A 25301-nucleotide genomic window follows, 5' to 3' on the forward strand; every position below is an offset into this window, starting at 1 on the left:
TGACATACTCAAGGGCAACATGTGCGCCACTCCAACCTTTACAAGGATAGCATAATACCCTTACTTAAAGAATTAAAAAACAGCACAAAATAAACCTCAACACTCCTACATAACTCATCTCAATATGCCCCTCACATTGCTGCAAAATCCCACCACATGTGTCACACATTGGATGAATAGTAATAGTAATATTTACCAAAATCTGGACGGCCTCTGTCTGCCATATCTGCAGATCTAGTGGAATAGAAATTTTATTCTGGGTGGTTACTGGGACAAGAAAAGGAAAAAGACAACCTGGAAATTATTATTATAAATTATTATTTTTATTATTACAAAACAGAAAATATGCTGTGCTCATGCGCCAAAACACACCTCATTGAGGTACAAAGATATGTAGGTAACACGAATGTCATTGTTCCCCCAAAATTTTATGATTTGTGTATAATGTATAAATGAATGATATGATGTATTTGTTTTCAATTCTGCTTTTTTCTATTTTGAGTTATCAAAGTTCATATCGCATAGGAGAATATGCATTAGAGATGCGCATGGACCCCCGTGTTAGGGGTTTGGTTTTGGTTCTAAATCTTCCTAGTGTTTTGGTTTTGGCAAAACCAGCCTCGAAATGTGTTGGCTTTGGTTTTGGCTTTTGATTACTTTGATGACTTGATGATTCAATGAATGACGCAGTGCTGTTAAATGCAGCATATAATGACACATCGTGTCTTCGTACACTGGATCATGCAGTGTGTAATACACATGCAATGTATTGCTGCATCGTGCTGTTGCTGGGTACACACATCGTAAATTGTGTGTACCCAGCTTAAGTGATAGAGCAGCGGCACAAACAAATGGCAGTTGAAAAGAATGTAGCACATCTATGAAACATAGTGGAACTGCAGTGGCAGACAGGATGGCATTTTAATAAACTTGTCGACACTATATAATGTTTTAATTAATCAAGAACTAGTGCAGAGGCTTGAGACCAGTACATGGAGGTGGAGTATCTATGTAGTGGAAGCCAGGTAAAGCATTAGCTGATTGATTCCTAACAGTAATAACTGTAAAGAAAACATCTTAGTGGTTTGGTTATACCAAGCCACCAATGGTTTTATCATCTTCACACAATATTAGCTCTGTTTGTTGTAATTGGCGGCAAAGATCTTCCTCAAAGAATTTGTAGTTATTTTGATGAACATGTTTTCCACATTTTTTGGAAGTAGCCTCCTACGCCAATCCATCACAAGGTTCCCGGCTGTGCCTAAACAATCTTTCCAAGTACCCACTGGCAGGTGGGTGACCTAAGTATACCAAAGCTAGTTTGTACAAGGGGTTCCAAATTGCCTTTTTTTCTCACAGTATTGAAAAGGACTGTGTGACATGCTGATTTCTACATTACAATTAAAGTAATCCTCGACCATTCTATTGATGCTTACTGTATCAGATTGAATCACTGTGTTAATAAATGTGTGCAATTCTTTTAAGCCTCACCATATATCATAATGTTTCATTCAGTTGCGCGGAGTTGGCTCATCATCATCACCAGTGGGTCTCATTAAAAAGGTTGTTTTTTTGATGGCAGCAGCATTTGCAGGAGAAACTGAAACAGGAGACATGGTGTCATGTGCCATTTGATCTGAGAAACTGTAGCAGGAGACATGGTGTCATGTGCCACTTGAGCTGACAACTTGCTCACAAGGAGCTAATTGCATCTCTTAAGATCTGTGTCAGTTGGAAAGAAATACATTACATAGGACTTAAATCTAGGATCAAGCATGGTTGCCAAAATTTACTTTTTGCACTGCAGCAGTGATTTCAGGTGATAAAAGTGTCTGACAAACAAACACACAGTAGCCTGCTTGCATGCAGTTTGCTTTGCACTGGATTACAGGTAACTTGCTAGCTAGTGTGTCTGACAAATAAATAAACATACTAACTAGCATACACTCATTTATACAATGACAAAGATGCATACTGTACAGTCACCCTTCCCAGGCACCTACTCCACCTACCTACTACAACTCTGTTTTAAGAGCACCTAATGGTTTTTGTAAACAATTACAGCCCACACCTTCTCCCTACAATCTCCTGTGTTTAATTGTGCCTGATCATGAGGGACATACTGTTATATACAATCCAAAACACGCAATATCTGACATTTCCAGGAAAAATATGTTTGCCCTGTTCTGAGATCCAAACTTGGCAGAAAGACCCGACCCTGGACTCGGTTTCACTCAGTACCCCCAAGTTCTGGCATGTTTTGATTTTCTGAAAACCAAATCTGCACAGCTCTAATATGCATGCTTTTGTAAACATACTGTATACACCTGCCTGACTGGCAACTAGAGATGAGCAGATCAGTTTTGACTCTTTTTTATTTTGCCAAATTAGCGCAAATTCAGATTTATGTCATTGGCTATTTAAAACACGTGAGAGATGATAGCCAATGCAATACAGTTTTTGAGATCCAAATATAATCAAGTAAAAAGGAACCGCTTATCTCTGCGCCACCATTCATGTATTTCACGGTACAGTACTGCTTTTTTAGGGGATATGTCCCTCTGTCCTAAGTTAACCATCAAAAACTTGCTGTTGCAGCATAATTGGGAAAATTCCATGGCCTGGGTAGAACAAGGATAGAAGGGGCCCTTTTGTAAGAATAATCACAATCACAAATGTGACAAAACTTAAGGCCATATCCAGTGGCGGCTCCAGAGCCGCCACTGGATAGAGCGGCTCCATGATAATGTCCTTTTTCCAACAAGTTTTCAATTCTGAGAATTATTTGGGAAACATAGGGCACGATTCAATTCAGCACGATGTAAATAGCGCCGGGAGATAGCTCCCGGAGCTATTCAATTCATCGCGCTGTTAGGTCGGGGAAGGCTCGTTATCACGCCTTAAACAGGGTGTTTAGGCACGATAACGGGCATTTCCCTACCTAACTTCCCGGCGCAAGGCTGTTTTCCCGGCGCTAAGGGCAGAAAACAGCCTCGCGCCGGGACTTTTGTCGGATTTCTTCTCTCATCCCCGGAGGGATGAGAGAAGAAATCATTAGTCGGACTTGTCAGCACGGTGTATTGAATAGCTCCGGGAGCTAACTCCCGGAGCTATTTACATCGCGCTGAATAGAATCGAGCCCATAGTTATCGCAAACTCATATTAGCTGCAGTTCTCGCATATGCGAAAACTGTATAGGAATTATCGCAAATTACTTTTCACCATACTTGCCTACTTCTGAAAACTAGTTTCAAGGAGATTATAGGCTGTAGTAGAATCCGCAGCATGGACGCCACAGAGGGAGCATAGCCAACTCCGACCAAAGGGGCGTATCTAGCTTCACTTAAGGGGCCATCTATTCCAACTACGGCGGGTGTCTTGCAGAGTCAGGTGAAAACATATGTAAAATGCATAAACTAAAATAAAGCATTGGAATAATACAAAAAAAGCATACACTTTTCTAAAATATGGCTGAATGTATATTGTTGTAAATTATTTCACAGCTACAGTAGCACTGTTCCAAGACAATGGAGTATGCATAAAAAAGGGACATCAAAGGGTAGGGTGAGCCCTGCTGGTGAGAGAGCTCACAATCTAATAGGAAACAGACTGAACTATGGGGACAGTAGCAAGGGTGCACCAGTGGCAGTATAGGTGGGAGTATGGTAGTCTATTATAAAAGGGTGGGCTTTCACATTAGTGAATGTGAGGGGGTTCAGAGTGAAGCTGGGGCTGTCTGGACTAACTGGATTGCCTTATCTTGCAAAGTTATGATCTCATTAGACAGCTCTCTGGAATGACAGGCAGTCTGTCCTCCCAGTGGGGACCTGCAGAGTGCACACTGTCTGTCATTCCAGAGAACTGTCCACAGAGATCACAACCCTGAAAGATAAGGTAATCCCGTCCTTAACTCTCAATCCTTCCATCCACGGGAAACCATCTGCGCAGAGCAAAGCAACAATAAACAAAGCTGCTTAGTTTACTGTTACTTTGCAAGCTCTGTCATACAATAAACAAAAGTCCCCGAGTATCTGCTACTTACTGTACATTTAATTTTTTTTTAGGGAATCGGGTTAGAGCCATCAGGGGAAGGACGCTGCTGCTTCCAGTCACAGCCATGTGACTCCGGGTGGGAAGGCACTGGAGGGAGTCTGTGTGTCTGACTATGTGCTAGGCAGCAACCGCTGCTCGCCAGCCTCTAGCACTGCAGTAGCAAAGTCACGTTGTTACATCCTCCTCACTCAAGCCCCATCCGTCTCTGCCCCATCCAGACTCAACAGCACAGTGAGGAAACAGGAGTTTTCTTTACTTTCCGGGGTAGCGGGAGCTCCCACCTTAAAACAGGAGTCTGCTTTTCACCATCCCTGAGTAGGTGACAAGTTGTGCAAAATCCCTATTTTTGTGTAAAAATGTTGGGACTTGGCACAGAACTCCTTGGACACACCTCTTAATGACTAATTAGGCAAAACTATTTTTTTAATTAGCTTCATTTGGACAATAATGACGTCATTTCAAAAACTAAAAAGTGTTGGAAAATGAGTTTAAAAGTACTGGGTCAGGTATTTGCAGGTGGCTGCACCAGGTGTTTTTTGTTTTTTTAAAAAGTGCCCTAAATTGACACAAAAATATACTTGCACCCATTTTAATGTACCTATAATTTAACTGCAGCATTTATTTTGGCCAAAAAAAAATAGCTTTCTAGAATTTTTCACTGCTATAGAAAAATGCATATAACTGCCAATTAACACAATTTAAGAACCCCAAACCCTTTGATTATGGCCACTAACACACTTCTATACCATTACTCTACCTTACTTTACCTTTTTTGGGCTACAGGCTGATTTCCTTATTTTCGCCTGCACTTTTCGCTGGTCTTCAATGAAAGAATTATCGGACCAATGTGTTATTACGCCTTTTTCAATTGTATTGCCCGATAAACGAGAGCGTGCAAACATGCGAGAGCCGCAAATTTGGGTGAATGGTCTGAAAAGTTAATGTTATTGCGGCTAATTGGATATGGCCCTTAATATGTTAGCAAAGCAGTCTCCTTTGTTTTCATGTATTGCAGTGTTTCCCAACCTCGGTCCTCAAGGCACACTAATAGTCCAGGTTTTAGTGATATCCATGCCTGAGCACAGGTGGTAAAATCCAAATAACTTAGGTACTAATTAACACACTTGTGCTCAAGTATGGCTATCCTTAAAACCTGGACTGTTAGTGTGCCTTGAGGACCGTGGTTGGGAACCCCTGCTCTATTGTCTTTCAGCCTTAAAGTAGGCATAACTGTAATTATTCAACTGCTTGCCTTGAAACACAATCATAAGAGAGAAGAGGTTACAGTTCATCAGAAAATGTATCTATGAGCTACTGTGAACATTCCAATGATCAGATACAGGGTACTCAGACCAATCCCACTTTTAAACTTGGGAATGACAGAAACTTGCAAAAGATAAAGATTGAATTACTCTAGTAGAATAAAACCTCTGTAATTATTTTTAGAACATGAAGTAATGTTTCTAGTAATGTCAAGTAAAATGATTTGATAATTTGTATATATTATATCATATTCAGATGCGGTGGAAGCTGTGAGAGACCTGATCCTGGTGAATTCACTTCCTTTAATTTCAAATTCTGATACATCTATGATTTGTATTGCACCTCAGTGGAGTTCTCCAGAGACCATCACTATTGTAAGAGACTTTGACGCAATTGTAAATAAGCATCAAGTCCCTTTGGAAGTTACTCAGGACGAAACGAGGAGATCAGCAAAGAAAGTGTTGTGGAAAAAAGAGAAGACAGGTGATGCCATTGGAGCCTATTACTGTGAATGGAAATCTCGAGACACGGTAACAAGAATACGGACATTGAAAATGTCAGCACAAGGTAATTAGTTAATTGCCAATAATTTTCTATAATGCTTTCATAACTGATGTCCTAAATTACTTTTTGTTGACAGACTTATACCACTTTTATACCAAAGTCCCGGGTCTGACCCGGGATTTGGAAGGCGTTTCCAACCCAGATCAGACCCAGGAAAGACCCCGTTCACACCAGAGCTGGGTCTGCAGTGACCCACCTCTTCTGGCACAGGTAAGCAGTGCTTCTTCCCATTCCTCCCCATCACTCCCCATCTCTCTTACCTCACTCTCCGCAGTGGTCCAGAGGCAGGGAGGGCGGGTGGAGAGCGCTGGTCAGGCTGGCCCTGGTTGCAGTGGACTCTTGGCGATGATGTCATCTCCAAGCACCACTGAAGCAGGCCAATCGAGCAGTATGCGGCATGATCTTGGTCATCGTGACACAGATTGCGCCGTATAAACTGCAGGGTGACACGGTATCGACCCGTGGCCAACCCTACAAGCTACCCGAGTTGGATCCCCTGGTCCCTGGACCTGGGTGTATCCAATTACACTGACAAAAATCCTGGGTTGATGCACTTTCATGTGCACCAACCAGGGATTTTTAAGTCGGAGTAAAAGGTGTATGAGTAACTGGTTAGATAAATTGATTGATGCAAATGTGCAAAGAAACTTGCAATGTTTTAGAAAGAATACGCAATGGTGTCATGAATTAAGAGAAAAGTACAGCAAACTACATACAAAAATGATGTGCACCACAATACACCACTATATCATATCAGCTCACCTCAACCGCTCGCTTGCTTGCATCATGTGACTTGGTGCTTCTTTGTACTTGTGATCAGCCTCTGCAAACTAAAAGTTCAAATCTATGTGCAGAGAGGCTGAAATATCTTTAGCAGATTCACTGTGAAAAAAGTCCAACCTACAGTTATACCTTTCCAGTGCAGAAAATGTTCAGTTTTTCTCCTAAAATAGTGCTTGTGTTTGTTTTATATATATTGTTTAACTAAATCTTGAGAATAAGGGGACATATGTCATTGGTTTAGAGGTTTGAGGCAAAATTAGCCTTATAAACAATTGCTGCTCTAAATTTAGTGGCAAAATCTCTGAAACCATGCCAGTTCCTTAAACTTGGAACCTATAACATTGTCTTTATACTACATGTTCCATTTTTGTGTGTATGAAGATGTTTATTATATTGCTTGGAGAGTGCCTCAAAAATGTGCTTCTCCACCAAAGGCCTTAACGCAACCTGATCTGCATTGGAAGATGCACCTGCCATCTGTAATAATGACAGGGCCCATGTGCACTGTAAAATAATAATTTAAAAAATGTGCCTCCACCCAAATCCTCAATATGGTCGAGCACTAGATAGCCTAGACTATGACAGGAAGAAAATTAATGAGGTCTCACTCTGCTAGAATTAAAATCTTCCCTATTATAATCTAAAAAACACTGGAGCTGTCCCAGACCCCCCTGTGCTATACAGGTAGGGGTAATTATAGTACTGGATCCCCTGCATTGGCAACTTTGCCTCCCTAGTGGTTCCAGTAAAATGCAGATGCTTCCAAACAGAGAAGAGAAGATGTGCAGTTGGCAATCTTTCCATTACAACTGCAATAGCACGGGTCCTGCTCTGTAGATAACCTACCTGTCTACTTATGCGAGCAGCTGTTGTCTGATCTACATTCTCATCGTCTCACAACCCCTAGACCAGAGGTTCCCAAACACGGTCCTCAAGGCTCCTCAGCAATTCAGGTTTTAGAGATATCCATGGTTGAGCACAAGTGATTTAATTAGTACCTCAGTCAATTTGATTTAACCACCTGTGCTCAACCATGGATATCTCTAAAACCTGAACTGTTGGGGAGCCTTGAGGACCGCGTTTGGGAATGGGAACCTCAGCCCTACAATGTGGGTTTAGCATTGTCGCCTGCCTTGTCTTCAAGTATCAAACAACTGCAGCCTACTATGGAACTGGGTGCTCTGCTACCATCTGGTTGAATAATCTTGACCCCTGTGACCACTGTAGCCTAATCCTGGTACCTCCCAGCAGAACATGTGGCATATACTTACAAACCTTGCAGCATACTCTTGTGTCCTACTAACCTCCACCCTTCTCCTTCTGCCTCCCTGCAGACCCTGAGGTGAAGTTCTGCAGCCTGCTTACCTCCAGCCTTCTCCTATTGACTCTGACTTGATCTACTCCCCCTCACCCAGGCTTCTCATTGCTTTCACTGCTATCTGTTGTCCTGGTCTTAATCACTCCTGGGTCTAATCTTCCCAGTTGTGAGTCCAGACAATATTTGTGTCATGCCAGCAGTTCAAAGCAACTGGAACTCCAAGATTCTAAATTAAAATATTATACACTAGACTACCCACATGCTTTGCTTCCAAGATTGCACTCCAAATGTGTCTGCAAAAGCTCCAATTGCATATCTCTTAAAGCCATCTAAAATCTGTAGCCACATATTTCCTCTGCTCTTCTGCCACCATCATGGTTTTCATGCTTCATGGCTTAAATGTTCACTATTACTATCTTCCCTTTACTCTGCTGATTGCTTTCCACATCTCTCCACACTGCCCCATCATTTGGTCGATGCCCCAAACTGAATTATCCTAACTGATCCCACCATATACCCCCTCTCCCACTAGAATCTATGCTCCCACGGGTATGCCTGAGGACTGTCTTCTATCATCCATCACACATGTCCTTTGTCATATAAGATACTGAATCTTTTCTGTATGCCATTATATTTATACTGTTAGTTGTATCCATGTGAATATTATTCTGCTCAGTTGTTACCTTGTACATGTTATTTTGTTCACTGTCTTCATGTATGCCATACACTGGGCTAAACAGAATCTGTGGCATCATACAAATAAACGATGATGATAAAATAGAATAGAGACACATAAACTAGTTTAATTGCCACTTTAGTAGTCCCATCACATAGTAAAGGACAGGAGCCAAGTTGCCTCTCAAGTGGTCCCCACAGCCCAGGGAAGGCAGGAAGAGTCTCAGGGCTCGATTCATACCCGCTCGCAAGATGTGTACGCTCGCTCCCAGCGTATGCCGATTCGGCCAAGTGATGGCATGGCTGGCGATGCACTATGTCTTGGCGTGCGATTGCTTTGTGTATGTAGACGCCCACCAGCCTGTCTTAAGACGCCCACTTGCACATGTCATCTCCAGGAAGTGTATGCAACCATCGGTGCATCGGGCACCATCGGAAGCGAACACAGCACTTGAGGCAGACCATACCCTACCGCAAGCACTGCGAGCACTTCAGTGTAAAAACCAGCTAGGTGACGTGTACTATGACGCTTCCTCTTAATTATGCACGCCTCTGAAATGGCGTTAAGATGCTCAGGCACGCCTACGTTCTCACCTCCACTCCCCAGTTTATAATGTCCAGCCCGTCACCACCCACAAACAGCTTCTCCTGTCACTCACTCTGCTAGCCTGTCTATGCTCGGCGAGTGACCGCTTCCCGATCTCTTGCACTGGTTCGCGCACGTGCACTGCGATGCATACGCATGCGCACAATGAAAAATCGTCCGGCTATGAGTGAACGTTTCTTAGCGAACGGGTCTGAATCTAGCCCTCAGTGCATACAAAAATGCTATTGTGCAACCAACATATATAACATCCAGGGGGAGATGTACTAAGCCTTGGAGAGAGAGAAAGTGGACAGAGATAAAGTACCAACCAATCAGCTCCTGTCACTTTTGAGGCTGTGTTTGAAAAATGACAGTAAGGAGCTGATTGGTTGGTACTTTATCTCTCTCCAAGGCTTGATACATCTACCCCCAATACCTTACTGCCCTATATAAACTGCTCCGAAGGTTTATGCTTTCCCCTACTAGTCTGAAAACTGCGTGTTGTACAAAAGACACCTTCACTTTCAGCAATAAGGGGTTTATCACAAGGTGCACAAACGTTATACTGGTATAATATGTTCTCCTCCTTCCCTTTTGCAGGCTCTACAAGATTACTAAAATAAGGCACACAGGGGTCTATGTACTATGCCTAGGAGAGAGATACAGTAAAGTGGATGGAAATAAAGTACAACCAATCAGCTCAAAACACAGCCTGTAAAGTGACAGTTAGGAGCTGATTGTTTGGTTATTTATCACTGTCCACTTTATTTCTCAGCAATGCTTAGTACATAGACCCCATTTGTTTTTGCTACTCAGAGGCAAAGCTACTCATAACACATTACAGTTTGCTATCTACCATGCATTTATCTCACATTATTATTATTCAAATTTATTTTGTAGCGTCTTTTATCCCAACCTCCTTGACTATCACTGGAAGTATAGGAGAGAATGTTACACTCAGTTTTGTGAAAAAGGTCCAAAATGATGAAGATGCACTATTCTTCAAGAACAGTGAGTGATGGAAAATATTTACTTTGCTGGGAGTCTTGTGATTTCCAAAGTCCCAATTTCCTTTGGATAAGGCTTTGAGATTTGTTATTATTTTGTGGAGACAAAATGAAGATGTTGCTCATAGCAATCAGATTCCAGCTATCATTTTCTACAATGTACCAGATAAATTATAGCTAAAGCATTTTGAGCTTAACATAGCTCTTCCTCAAGGCTGTATGCAGGAAGAGGAAGAGCTATGTTAAGCTCGAAATGCCTTTGCCCACCTGAGTGCAGTACACTTTACCTGGACTGAGATTGATGCAAATGGGTGTCTTGTAGGATTCAATGCGGAGACACTCACCCCTTCAGACCGATACAAAGTTGCTCCTTTTGGAGCTATTTTTATGCTATAGAAGTTATTTGTGTTGCTCCTATTGAGCTAATTACTATAATATACTTGTGTTTATACTTATGTCTCTACAGTGTGTACACTCTGTTGCTCTATTGAGAGCTCATTTGTCAATTTTTTTTTATAAATGTACTTATTTACTTTTATATTATACATCTTGAAGTGATATCTACTTATACCCTTAGCAACTAAGTGAATTACACATCTATCTGTTTTCTATTCCAATAAGATTGCTACATGCTGGAAGTTATACAGTATGTTCATAGTTTAGATTAGAGTAACTAATAAATGAGAATTGTAAATATGGTACTGTTTCATCTGGTATTCTAGAATGCAGAACAAGAAAACAATTAGATAGGAAAAGAATAGGGTCAGCGCTGAAGAAAAATAGACTTTGACTATGTTTTATTATGTATCCTCCAAAAAGCATAATTTGAAGAACTAGCAAGATAGATCAATTCAGCTGAGGAAGGCTTCCTAAACTTCCATATTGTATTGGTCTTGTCTGATCTATATTCAACCTGGCAGTAAATAGTTCCATTCTTCCAACATTCAATATTCTTCAATACAGTTTTGACACATCGTGTTCTCTTGTTTCAGCTGGTTGAATTAGGACATTATTACCTATTGAGACATGATTACCTATTTTTTTTACATATGATATGTGACATATATGTGACATGTAAACACATTAAGGCTATCTGAAAACATTGATTTCTATAGAGCAGCCTATTTATTAATTCATATCAGTGATTGTTGGACATGAAGGATGGATTTTCATAGAAAAATAGTGTCTAAATGTTATAAATAGACCTGCCATTCAAGACCCTCCAGCATCACCCAATATATATAGTGCTGGCTCCAGTGCACAATACATGAAAAATCTAGCACAGTGCCAGTCTTTACTATTGCCCAGCTGGTAAGATCCTGCTCTGGGCACAGGGTGAAGCCGACTACCTAAATACTGGCAGCCGGCTTCCCGACTGTCTTATCTCGGCATGGGTGAAATGCCGAGCGTCTAGATGTAGACACCCGCATTTCCCCGACACCGGGAGACCGGCGCCCGGCATCATGATCGTAGTGATGCCGGGCGCCGCGAGCCGACAGCCGCGGGGGAGAGGGCTAGGTTTAGGGCTCCCGGGGGGGACTTAGGGTTAGGCACCCCCCCGGGAGGGTTAGGGTTAGGCTAGGGGGAGGGAGGGTTAGGGTTAGGCACCCCCGGGGGGGATTTAGGGTTAGGCACCCCCCCGGGGGACTTAGGTTTAGGCAGCGGGGAAGGGGGTGGTTAGGGTTAGGCACTTAGAGGGGGGATTAGGGTTAGGCACTTGGGGGGGAAGTTATGGTTAGGCACCCCTAAGGAGGGTTAGGGTTAGGGGGGTTAGGTTAGGTTAGGAGATACTTACCTAGCCACGATCAGGATTTCCAGCGCTGTCGGGCTTCCGCTGCTTCGCACTCTGCTCCTGTCGGGCTGCCGCTGACGGGAATCAAACCGCCGGCCAGGCGGCCGGCGGTATATCATACCCATTCCGTGTGATGTCCCCTTGTATCAGGGACTCATGAGCACTTCACATCCTGCAGCTATTGTTATTGGCAGAACTTATATTGATAGGTGTCAGCGGTGTGTGATGGAGGTCAGTCCATACAATGAGTAACTTAAGCAGGGATTGGATTTTTGACCACGTAGAACAGCAGGATGTGATTCAATACAGGGTTAATTCAGCAAGATGCAGGAACATACAATATGAGAGAGATCCAGCCAGGAGTGGGTTAGTGCAAGTTGCGTGCATTGTTTATAGTGCAGTTACATGCAGCGGTGGCCTTGGGACTTGTAGTTCGGCCAGCGGTGGTGACACAGTGGTGTGTGGTGGCACCGCCGCTGTTATATGTGACACTGGTGTATGTCTGGGGCACAGTCTCTCTCCAGAGACTCTTAGGCGCATGTCCTATCTGTCCAGGGGATGGAGGAAGAAGAATGTGCAGTAACACACACATGTACAGAAGGCAAATTGGGTCATGTGTGAGCAGCAGCGCACCTCCATTCTTATGGAACAAGGGAGCTACGAGGAGACAGCACAGAGCACATTCTTTAACAATTGTAGATATACCGCCGATTGTAAGGTTTAGTACAACTCTAAGAATCAATTATTGATGTATCCAAAATACCACATCTTGAGGCAAAATTATTTAAAATGGCAATACCATTGAAAATATACACCATGTTTTGCTTTGAATGGTATAGCTGTTTTAAATGTTCTGCTTTTGTAAGTCACCGCTTAATATATTTACCCCCTTGTCTGTTTTTTAACAGCACACTTTCTCTTATTACTTGGTCTTCATGTATCTAGATTCCTTCTTTCACTCTGTTCCAAAGCATGAAGTGTCACGACTCTTAGAGCACACCATAACGAACGTTCAGCCCAAGGATGCAAGTGTGTACTTAGTGCGTTACATCGGGGGAAACCACTTTAACACCGCTACCACCAGGTTAATTGTCAGAAGTAAGTTGTATGTTATATTTGTTTATTTCATTTCATATGTACTGCAGGTATTAGTACAACTAGACTTAACTACTCAAATGCATTTTTGTGTACATCAACTCAAGAGAGCAATGGTAGATGTGTTTTGAAAAGTACCAGTGTAGGGTAAATGTGTAACAATGTATATTTTGGACTTTAAATTTATGTTGACCCCCCCCCCAGATTTTAAATGCCTGTTGCACTAGGATACATCATCTTGATTTGGTCGGTGTTTCTGTATTGCCATGCCATTGGTTTGGAAGTAAGGGATGGATTATATTGTGCCCACGTCTCGGTTTTCTGACGTTATAAATGTGGAGCCATTAATATAATATATGATAATATATGTTAATGTAGTTAATGGTAGAATTGTAAAAGGAAAGTCAGGAATGATGTCACATTGTAGTGATAGAATGACTTGATATTCATTCCAAAACATTAAAAATGTTGTATGTTCAATTTACTTTCCAGGATGTGGACCTCAGAAGTGGGGACCACAATGCAACAGAACATGTCCAGAGTGCCGTAACAGTGGTGTCTGCCATGAGGACACTGGGGAATGCATCTGCCCACCAGGTTTCATGGGGACAACATGTGAGATGGGTGAGCCATGGGTTATCAGCCACAGTTGATTTATTATACACTCAGGGGTAAATTTACTAAGATGGGAGTTCTATTAAGAAGTGATATTGCCCATAGCAACCTATCAGATTAACAGGTATTATCTTCTAGAAGATGCTAGATAAATGAGAAGTAGAATCTGATTGGTTGCTATGGGCAACATCACTTCTTAATAGAACTCCCATCTTAGTAAATTTACCCCTCAGTGCCTTGTCAAGAGATGTACTGCCTAATACAAATATTCAGTAAAGGTGTTAAGCCAAATTGAACTCAGCAAAGCAAATGATACATAAAGTCATATGTGTGCAGTCTTGAACTTAATTGTTACCTTGATTTCAATTCTCCTGGAATGTATAAGGGAAAAGCATGACATTGCATCAGTTACTTTGTCAAAATGTGTGGGCAAATACTGCACCGACCCACTGTCTTACCTGCCAAGTCACATGATTCCACTCCGCATGAAATGATTGCTGGCACTCATTCTATGGCAGTATTTGGGAAGGAGCAGGTTGTACTTTATTCTGAACATGGAAAACATATTTCAGAAGCAACTGTAAAGGGTAAATTTACTAAAGTGAGAGTTTTTAGAAGTGAGTTTTAAAAGAGATGTTGCCCATAGCAACCAATCAGATTCTACTTAACATTTAACTAGCACCTTCTAGAAGATAATAGCTGGAATCTGATTGGTTGCTATGGGCAACATCTCTTCTGATCATTGTGCTCAAGTAAGTTGCATTTCCTTCAAAGCACAGCACCTGCTTGTGGAGCACATTTATAATGCAACAGTCTTTTTAATCAGTAGTTAGGCACTTAGGACCATATGAGGGACACTGCAATATAAGTGTATTGGAGCATACAGTAAATGTAAAAGTTTACAGTTTTTACCATAGTACACATGTTATGTACTACTTTCCTGCTGTAACAACGGTTTGGGTACTGAATGCCAGCGCTCGGGATCCTGGCGGTCAAAAACCTGATGCTGGCATCCTGTCAGGCAGAGGCATTTCTAGAGAGGAGGGGGCTTGTGTGCAGTCCCCCTCCTCTCTGTCCAGCGGCCGGCAGCGCATTGAGCTGTGCACTGCCAGCGCCGGAGTTGTAGACTCTGGGCACTAGACTGTGCCCAGAATCTATAGAGTATGCGCACGTCACCGGGAAAATGGCCATGGCGGCCATTTTTCCTGTACTGCGCATGCGCAAACGACGGGAAGATGGCCGCGCGGCCACTTTCCAGTCATTTTTACAGCGTCGGACCTCCGCGCCGACGTGGGACTCCGGAGAGGTAAGTAATACTATGGGTGCAGGATGTGCGGTGCGGTGCCCCCCTGGACCCAGGGGCCCATGTGCCCCACACACCCTGCACCCATTATAGATATGCCCCTGCTGTAAGGGTTAGGGCACAGACACCTGTTGGTAGGTATCCTAATCTTCCCCCTCTCCCTACCCCTAACTATCCCCGGTGCCTAAACCTAAACCTCCCTCCCCGGTACCTAAACCTATCTTCCCCCTTAGTGCCTAAATCTAACCCTCCCCCTTAGTGCCTAACCCTATCACTAACCCTCCCCCTAACCCCGCTACTTACCTTCGGGATGCCAGCGCCGAGATTCTGATAGGTGTCGGGATTCCAAGTGCCAGAATTCAAAGTGCTGGCATCCCCTTTGCTGGGTTATTAACCGTATCCTGTAATGGGTTAGGTACGGTATTCTAAGCACCGGCATCCCCTTTGCCGGGATATTGACCTTATTCCATAATGACTTTACATCTTACCTGTGATGTCACATACTGATGTAACCATTACAACCTGTAGTAAAAAAAAAAGACAGACAAAATTAAAGCACTGAATCGTCTCTCCCTATTACAGCATTAGTCATGATTTGTGGTGGCCAAAAGAGCTGTGGCTTACCAGAACATGGATAAGACCTCAGTAAAAGTTAGAGATGTGCGCCGACCCCCGTGTTTTTGTTTTGGATCTGAATCTCCCCTGGTTTTGGATCTGGATTGGTTTTGCCAAAACCTCACCTCCGTGTTTTGTTTTCGTGTTTTGGATTTTTAAAAAAAAAAACCAGCTAAAATCACATAATATGTGCCTTTTTTGTTCCTACAGTATTAATAACCTCAATAACATTTATTTCCACTCGTTTCCAGTCAATTTTGGTTACCTCACAGCTCACAATATTGATTTTTTTCATCTAATTAAAGGGCCAAAGGGTTGCATCCAGCTTGCTGGCTCAAAACTGATTGATATAATTATTAGAGTTGAGGACTGTGCAAAGATGATGGTTACGATACCCTTGAGGATTGAAGGCATGGGCCTTCATAGAGGACAAGGAAGTTGACGGCCTTGCATTATCATGATAACTGCTGGCGGCAGCTACAACATGTGGTTCTTGGCCTTGCTCTCCTGTCATGTGACAGCCCTCCATATTTTCTACTGTCTTGAAGCAGTGTCACAAGCACCAATAATGTAGCCAAGGTGCGGTTACAAAATTCACACACGTGCAGTCGTGCGCACACAGAAAAAAATATACAAGACATTATTTTTTTTTCAGGTCCAGAACTTGGGCCCAGAGCACAGATTGGTGACAACTGGAGTCGGGCAGCACTAGGTTGTGTTGCTGTATCTTGTGTGGCTAAGCCTAACACACACACACACACACACACACAAATAGACAAAAGACACTATGTTTTTTTGTGTTTTTTTCTTGGGTCCAGAACTTGGGCCCAGAGCACAGATTGATGATGGCTGGAGTCGGGCAGCACTAGGTTGCGTTGCCGACCTGCTAGATCTTGTGCGGCTAAGCCTAACATGCACAGACAATTACTTATTAGACAAAAAAAAGACTATTTAAAAAAAATAAAAAATTTCAGCTCCAGAACTTGGGTCCAGAGCACAGATTGATGACTGGAGTCGGGCAGCACTAGGTTGCGTTGCCGACTTGCCAGATCTTGTGCGGCTAAGCCTAACACGCCCAGACGCACAGACAATTATTTATTAAACAAAAAAAAGAAATTAAAAAAAAAAAATGTTTCAACTCCAGAACTTGGGCCCAGAGCACAGATTGATGATGACTGGAGTCGGGCATCACTAGGTTGCGTTGCCGACTTGCTAAATCTTGTACGGCTAAGCCTAACATGCACAGATAATTATTTATTAGACAAAAAAAGACAATATTTTTTTTTTTTAAATGTCAGCTCCAGAACTTGGGCTCACAGCACAGATTGATGACGACTGGAGTCGGGCAGTACTAGGTTGTGTTGCCGACTTGCTAGATCTTGTGCGGCTAAGCCTAAAACGCACAGACACACAGACAATTATTAGAAAAAAAAGACAAGATTCTATTATTTTTTTTCAGCTCCAGAACTTGGGCCCAGAGCACGGATTGATGACGACTGCGGTCGGGCAGCACTAGCTTGCGTTTCTGACTTGCTGTATTCTGTGCGGTTAAGCCTAACACGCACACAGACAAATATATATTACACAAAAAAATACACTTTATTTGGGTCGAGAACTTGGGCCCAGATGGACGCAGCAGACAGCACAGCAGACAGCACCAGCCCTGATGAATCAGCAGCGAAAGCCCAGATGGACACAGCAGACAGCACAGCACCAGCCCAGAATGGATCAGCACCAGCCCAGATGGACACAGCAGACAGCACAACACCAGCCCAGAATGGATCAGCACCAGCCCAGGACACAGCAGACAGAACAGCACAGCACCTCTCCCCAGCCCTACACTACCCACCCTCCCTGTTTAGTCTCCACAGCCGGAGTGAAATGGCGCCCGCCGCGTCCCTTTTATATATAGAGACGAAAGCTCGCGAGCCGTGAGATTTTGTCTCTGTGGTTTTGCCTCGATGTCAGAGATCCCAGTAAGGTGGGAACATCCGAGCCGGCTTGGATCCGACTCGGATCCCCTTACAACGGGTGGGTTCGGATCTCTTAGATCCGAACCCGCTCATCTTTACTAAAAATAGGTGCAGCATGGAAGAATGTCTTTATTTCTGTTATGTTATCCCACCATAAAGCTATGACTGACACATTAAATTATTTCTATCAATGAAAGAGTAACCTGATGATGGTGTGACTTTATGAAACATGTAACATACCTTTACCCAGTTGTGGGAAATAGTGTGTAACCAAATGTGGTTTGGGGCATTCTCACCTTTTTGCATGATTTCAGTATTTCCACTCAAATCTTGATAGGTGGCTTGCTGAGGGTTTTGTCTGGTATCACGAACAGGACACAGCAGGACAAGGGGAGAATTGGGGAACCGCCTGTACTAACACTATTTGTGCCCACCACTATTTGTGCCCATGTAATATCCGATGTATGTATCACACCGATACAGTAGGTTGCAAAAGTCATCCTGGCACATCTATTTATAGGTTTTTGGTTAACTAATGCTTTTATGAATTTATTAGAAAAAAATATATACAGTATATACTATAAGAGGGGAAATAATTAGCAGCGTTTCTAGAGAGGAGGGGGCCCGTGTGCAGTGGCCCGCGTGCAGTCTCCGACATGGGCTCCCTCCTCTCCACCTGGCGGCCAGCAGCGCACTGAGCTGTGTGCTGCCAGCGCCGGAGTTATAGACGATGGGCACTACAGTGTGCCCAGAGTCTATAGTGTATGCACAGGGCACCGGGAAAATGGCCGCCTGTACTGCGCGTGCGCAAAAGATGGGAAAATGGCCACCGAGGCCATTTTCCAGTCATTTTACAGCGCTGGACCCCCGCACCGACGTGGGACTCCAGACAGGTAAGTAATATTATGGGTGCAGGGTGTGCAGGGGCCCCCCTGGACCCAGAGGCCCGTGTTCCCCGCACACCCTGCACCCATTATAGATACGCCCCTGGTCTGCGTATCCTCTGCAATCGGTCGATTGCGTTCGTATAAGCAACTGTCATCCTTGCTGAATCAGGCCCTTAGTTTCCTCAGGTTTGTGGAGATACTCAGAGGTCGATGCTGAGTTCAGCATATGTCTCTGGGCAGATTGTCTTCACTGTTTTCGTGAAGATAGATGCAGATCTGTTGTATTCAGAGTTGTCCTCTCACGAGCACCCCTCCACATCCACTAGGTGTGGTATGTTAAATAGCCAGGTATAATGTAGACATTCATCAGGTCGACAGGAGAATGTTGACATGATAGCATGTGGATATCACATCCCAGTGACCCTGTGGTCGCGACAGCTGCAGACATCTGTTGGGTATTTTCTCCCTATCCCCATTCCTAACCCTCTCTCTAGTGCCTCCCTCACTCTAGTGCCTCACCCAAACCCCTAACCCCTTCCCCTCCCCAAAGCCTAACCCTAACCTTCCCGTAGTGCCTAACCGTCCTGGTGACGCCTAACCCTAACCGCAGGCGTTCTGAGAATATCGACATTTCACTTGGTAACATTTCAGATGTCAACATTGTGAACATGTTGACATGCTGAGGATGTTGACATGGTGCTTGTCAATGTGTCAACAATATGAATGTCGACACGGTAACTGTCAACAATGTGCCTGGATCCCCATCCACTTGTGAGAGCAGCCATCATCATTTCAGCACATATTTGCTCCAGTCATATCCTAGGTGCAAAAGTTTAGTCTGAAATCAGCTGGATTTTTGCATAGGCTCCCCACTAAATACGTCTACAACACACTTATATATGTGCGAATGTCCCATTGCCATCCAGTTACACCCATTAAGCCACAAATATACAGTAGATCTGGCTGACTTCCATGTGTCTATGTACATCCCAGAGATTTGCAGAGACTCATATCTATGCCTCCGGTGTCCCCGGATCCATACACAGGGCAAAGCATAGTAAATGCAGCAGCTTCACGTGAGACTCTGAATCAGACCCTGTGTGTCTTCAAATTTGTTCTGAGAATTTTCCTCACAATATTGCACATTCATGTCAATGGTATTACATTTGTATTACATTTGTGTCAATGGTATTACATTTGTATTACATTTGTGTCAATGGTATTACATTTGTATTACATTTGTGTCAATGGTATTACATTTGTATTACATTTGTATTACATTTGTGTCAATGGTATTACATTTGTATTACATTTGTGTCAATGGTATTTCCTCTCTTCTTGTATATTTCCTTCCTCTAGCATGTGGTGAGCACAGGTTTGGCACAACCTGCAAAGAGACCTGCGGAGAAAAAGAAACCTGCAAGTCCCACATGTTCTGCCTAATGGATCCATACGGCTGCTCATGTGCCTCCGGCTGGAAAGGACTCACATGTGATGAAGGTACAGTACAGAATCTCGCATAGATAAGCACAACAGCAGAGAATTCTTTCTAACTACAGTATGGCCGTTGTAACTAACCCAGAACAATGGTTAAGTCAGAGTGCAGTGCAGCCAATTGCTGTAGCCTGCATCCATTTTATTATACATTATTAAACACTATGGGGGAGATGTATTAAGCTTATTAAAGTGATAAATTGGAGAGTGATAAACTGCCAGCCACTCAGCATCTAACTGTCATGTTACGGGCTGTGTGCTCAATTCAGACCCGCTCGCTAGATGCGTATGCTCGCACCAAGTGTATGCAAATCCAGCACACACCCAGCAAGGCAGGCGATTGCACGGCAAGGCATAAGCACGCCCACTATGTCTTAGCGTGCGATCGCTTTGTGAATGTAGACGCCCACCAGCCTGTCTTAAGACGCCCACTTGCACATGTCATCTCCCGGAAGTGTATGCAACCTCTTAATTATGCACACCTCTGAAACGGCGTTAAGATGCTCAGGCATGTCTGCGTTCTCACCTCCACTCCCCCGTTTATAATGTCCAGCCCCTGTCACCACCCACAAACGGCTTCTCCTGTCACTCACTCTGCTAGCCTGTCTATGCGCAGCGAGCAAATGCTTCCCGTTCTCTCGCACTGGTTCACGCATGCGCACTGCGATGCGTATGCATGCACACAATGCGAAAATCGGCAAGCTATGAGTGAACGCATCCTAGCGAGCGGGTCTGAATCAGGTGCTGTGTTTGAAAAATGACACTTAGGACCTGATTGGCTGGTAGTTTATCTCTCTCTAATTTATCACTTTCCAGAGCTTAGTACATCTGCCCCTATAAAACTAATAACTGTTTAGCAATGAATGTATATGAAAAACAAATCACAATTTTATAGTCTAAAACTCTGTGTTAGCCTCTGATCAGCTATTGCATTGGAATAAAGCAGTGTTTCTCAACCTGGACCACAAGTATTCCCAACAGGTCATGTGTTCCTGTCTGTGGGAGCAGGTGGGATAATTACTGACCCAGCAAAATAGGCTAACTCACCTGTGCATGATTACAGACACCCACAGAACATGACCTGCCGGTGGCACGTGAGGACTGGAGTTGAGAACCCCTGGAATAAAGCATAGAGTCAAGCGGCTAGCGAGCGGTCTTCTCACATTGTATTCCATTTTTATTAGTCTGGTTGTGGTGCTTTTGCTGCATGTATGTTATTGGTAATAGTGAAGTTTGTCCAACTTACACCCATTGTGTCCCACATTATTTCACACACTTCTACATAAAGTTATACATTTTACTGAATAATTAAACAGGTATAAAATTCAAGCTACAAAACATTTTAGGATTCTTTTTCAGACATGATATAATATAGAGAATCATCAACACTCAATGCCTTGTTGTGTAAATAGAAAGTCGGCAGGGACATGTATCTTATAGTACTGTCAGTACTTCATCATTAGAGCAGCATCAAATTGTAAGCAGTGTTGCTGATACTATACACATTATGTAATACATATCTTTACTAGTTTGTCCAGATGGTTTTTATGGACCTGACTGCAAGCTGAAGTGTCTTTGCCATAGAGGGATGTGTGACAGGTTCAAAGGGTGCATTTGTCCTCAAGGATGGCGAGGGCTACACTGTGAAAACGAAGGTAAAGCAAGGTAACACTGTATTGTTATACGTATATTGGTGACAGGTCACAGATGAATACCAGATTACGTTATTAAACTTACAGAAATTCTCCTTAGTAGCAAAGTTATTTTTTCATTACAGTATTGTTCTGTTAAAGGGCAACTACACTAAAAAATGTTGTCTAAATGAATGCTCATACACTCATATGACAAATAGGTAGTGAATAAGTGACATCTCTTAATAACATACTTAACCATTAATATAAACTTCAGATATTGTATCATTGCATAACAAGCTATCTGTCAGCAAAAGTGTTTTGCTTACAAGGTCAGGCCACACGCTGCTGTCCTGTACATCAATACAGCTCTGGGAGGAGAAGAGAGGCTGTGTTTTTGATCATCAGGCAGCCAGTGAGAGCTGTAAGCAGAAGGGGTGGGGCAAGGCTTTCAGCTCTCACTGCGCTTATGCTAGATGCACAGAGTAGCCGATTTCATAATTGATATCTATAGTCTGTTAGTTGTCTGTAAATATATGGAGACTTTTTAAAATAATTTTTGAGTTGCTTGCACTCAATTGGGTGCCTGCTGTTTCTCAGAAGCTAGTGTTCAGTTAGTTGAGTATCTAAGAAATAATGAAAGAAATAATTAAAGAAAAAGGCACCCTCTAGTGTGGCCTTTAAAAATCAATTAGACCAGTGATTAAACAAATTGTCAAATAAATTGCTAGTGTAAAATAAAGAAAATTGCAACTCATCTGTTGAAATCTATTACTTCTGGATTCCTTTGAACATCTCCTCAGACCTCAGCGATAAAAAAGATATAAAGATCAAAATATAGTAATTTTACTCTGATTATGAGCTAAAATTACTTCAGTAATAATATAGAGTGTTTGGATACCAAAATTCATATATTACAGAATTTATCTGAGAGTGTGTAACTGAATCTTTAGAAAGCACATCTCCGAATGTGTTCAAATCTACCCACAAAAGAAAGCAAGAGTCTATAGTGTAAGTATGCATTACACAGTGTGTTTACATACCAGATTTATATAAATGAATGTGAAGCGAATGAATGCCCATACCATGCCCTTACTGTACTTTGGCTGGTACTACACATCCACTACAATCGTATGCAAGCCCACTTTCTGGTACTGCATGCCAATTCCAACCCTGGTTTAAGCCACCTGTTCACACAAAGTCGCAAGTCATGTTTGAAACTGAGAAAAGACATGGATTGCGAAACTTTGTGCATGCAAAATACAAAATATAGCAACTTAAGACAAAAAAAAAATTGCAAATAGCATTTCAGGTTGACTTGGAATAAGGTCCATTATGTCACTGTAGGGAAACTAAACAGATAGACAAAGATGCCATTTACACTGTACAATGTGAGAGTTTTAAAAAGATTGAAAAAAAACAGAAAACAAAACAAGTTGACTAAAGTAAAAATCTTAATAAAATACAGTACCAACAAAACATAAAATACCAAATTACACTTGTAATAGTCTAATTCTAAAGTATTCACACAATGGAATAGCACATACACAGTACAGTAAATCTATTTGTGAGTGATTTTCAATGTGTTTCTAACTATATCTGTTCTTATGTTCATTCTATATATCCTCTGTTAAATATCACACAAATATTTCGTAACCCATAGTAACTGTCATTTTACTTTTATAACTAAGTACAAAATGTGAAACTTGGCAGAGCTGTCCCATGTTTGGAATTCTTAATCGTCTTGTTCTAAAAATTTATTGAAATTAATTTTTTTAATTTATTGATAATTTTATTTTTTGCCTTTTATATGCAGGACATAAACTGGTCAATCAAATCAACCCTTTAATTACTGATACTTTCAAGCTGGAATCAAAATGTATTTTCCTGCATACCTTATATCATGTGTCACTAATTAAAGAGATGAGTTAATAGCCCTGATGCCACAGTCTTTAAAATATGATGATTAATAGTAGGCTGTAGAGGGACCTTTTGAGTAGGGTTATAAACATACATATAAAAGAGTGTGGATTACACACATGGATATTCCCTTTAATGTATTTGAAAAGTGTATCAGGTATAAGACAATGTTTGTTTTCTTAAGTACAAACTGAAGAGCCAATCATTTTATGGAAACTTATTTCATGCAAATATCTGACATTGTAATATTCAGTACCTTTAAGAAAAAAAAAATATTTGACTTAGTGTTAATCTGTGTTCTTTGTGTTCCTGATGTAGCTCTGCAATGACAAATGTCTCTCATGCTCCAGGTCCGCCATACATCCCACCACAGATAAACGAAATGGAAACGACATTAGAGTTGAATTCTGGGATTGATTTTAAGCCGACCTGTAGGGTCAGTGGTTACCCGGCACCAGCTGCACAAGAATTCCTTCTCTTCAAAGAAGATGGCACCATGTTTCAGGTTGTTTTCTATGAATGCGTATCACTATGCACCATGGTTACACTAGATAAGATGGGATATGTAAGAAAATGGTTTAGTTGAGCCATTGTAACTAAAGTAAGATAATCTAATAATATCTGTACTGTTTTGGTGTTTAAAGGCCTATTCCACTTTAGAAAAAGTACCTTTAAGAATGAATTGTCCCCCACACCTTGAATAGTGGGAGGTTCTTCCCTGGTATCCCATGCTTTCTAAACGTGGGGCAATGACGGCAGAATAAAAGAGGGATTTGGTTAACAAAGTAAAGTTCATCATATGTATGGACCGGCTGGATCACTGCTGTGACTGCCTCCAAAGAATCCAAGTCTAAAATACAGATCACACTTTAAGCAATAAATAATGTATATAAAAATCACAATAGGAAGTACAGGTTGAGTCTCCCATATCCAAATATTCAGAAATATGGAATATTCCAAAATACAGAATAATTTTGGCATGACTGAGAAAATGAAACCTTTGATTTTTGATGGTTCAATGTACACAAACTTTGTCTAAGGCACAAATTATTAAAAATATAGTATAAAATAACCTTCAGGCTGTGTGTATAGGGTGTATATGAAACATAAATGAATTTCATTTCTGTACACAAACTTTGCTTGAGCCACAAAATTGTTGAAAATATTGTATAAAATGACCTGCTGGAGGTGTGTATAAGGTGTATATAACACATAAATGCATTCTGTGTGTATATTGGGGTCCCATTCCCAAGACATTTCATTATGATATGCAAATATTCCAAAATACAGAATATTCCGTTATAAAAAATACCCCTAGTCCCAAGCATTTTGGATATGGGAGACTCAACCTGTATTTGTTTATTAAACAATATTGTATCTGGAATAAATATATATTGATCAAACTGGATGCACATCTACGGTTGATTCAGCTGCAGACGCAGTGACAGGATCTCCGTAGGCTGACAGAGATTTCCTAGCCTCTTTTACTCATCTGCGGCGGCGGGCTTGTGTTACCCCATGGTCACTCAGCCATCTGATGGGATCACAGATAATAATGCCTACACACATCCTTATACAGATTCCACTCTCCTGGTGGGAACGGTAAACAAGGAAGGCACTGACGCCAATTATTAAGGGAGAAAAGGGGTGCTGGATACCAAGCACTTGGGCCAGATTCAAATTAGGGATGACTATTGGTAACCAATGGTTGGTAAACATAGATGTTT

General features: G+C 42.1%; 1 protein-coding gene across 1 annotated transcript in view; it reads left to right on the plus strand.

Annotated features, from left to right (window-relative positions):
• Positions 1-25301, plus strand: part of TEK (TEK receptor tyrosine kinase) — a 148376-nt gene that overhangs the window by 71877 nt on the left and 51198 nt on the right. Inside the window, exons 2-8 of the mRNA XM_088472619.1 lie at positions 5572-5883; positions 10143-10253; positions 12987-13139; positions 13629-13760; positions 19889-20029; positions 21553-21678; positions 23925-24079. Coding sequence (XP_088328745.1) covers positions 5572-5883; positions 10143-10253; positions 12987-13139; positions 13629-13760; positions 19889-20029; positions 21553-21678; positions 23925-24079 — 1130 coding nt within the window. The remainder of the gene's footprint in view (positions 1-5571; positions 5884-10142; positions 10254-12986; positions 13140-13628; positions 13761-19888; positions 20030-21552; positions 21679-23924; positions 24080-25301) is intronic.

Source organism: Taudactylus pleione, unplaced genomic scaffold (genome assembly GCF_031769625.1).
Source record: "Taudactylus pleione unplaced genomic scaffold, aTauple2 ptg000127l, whole genome shotgun sequence".
NCBI classification, from domain to species: domain Eukaryota; kingdom Metazoa; phylum Chordata; class Amphibia; order Anura; family Myobatrachidae; genus Taudactylus; species Taudactylus pleione.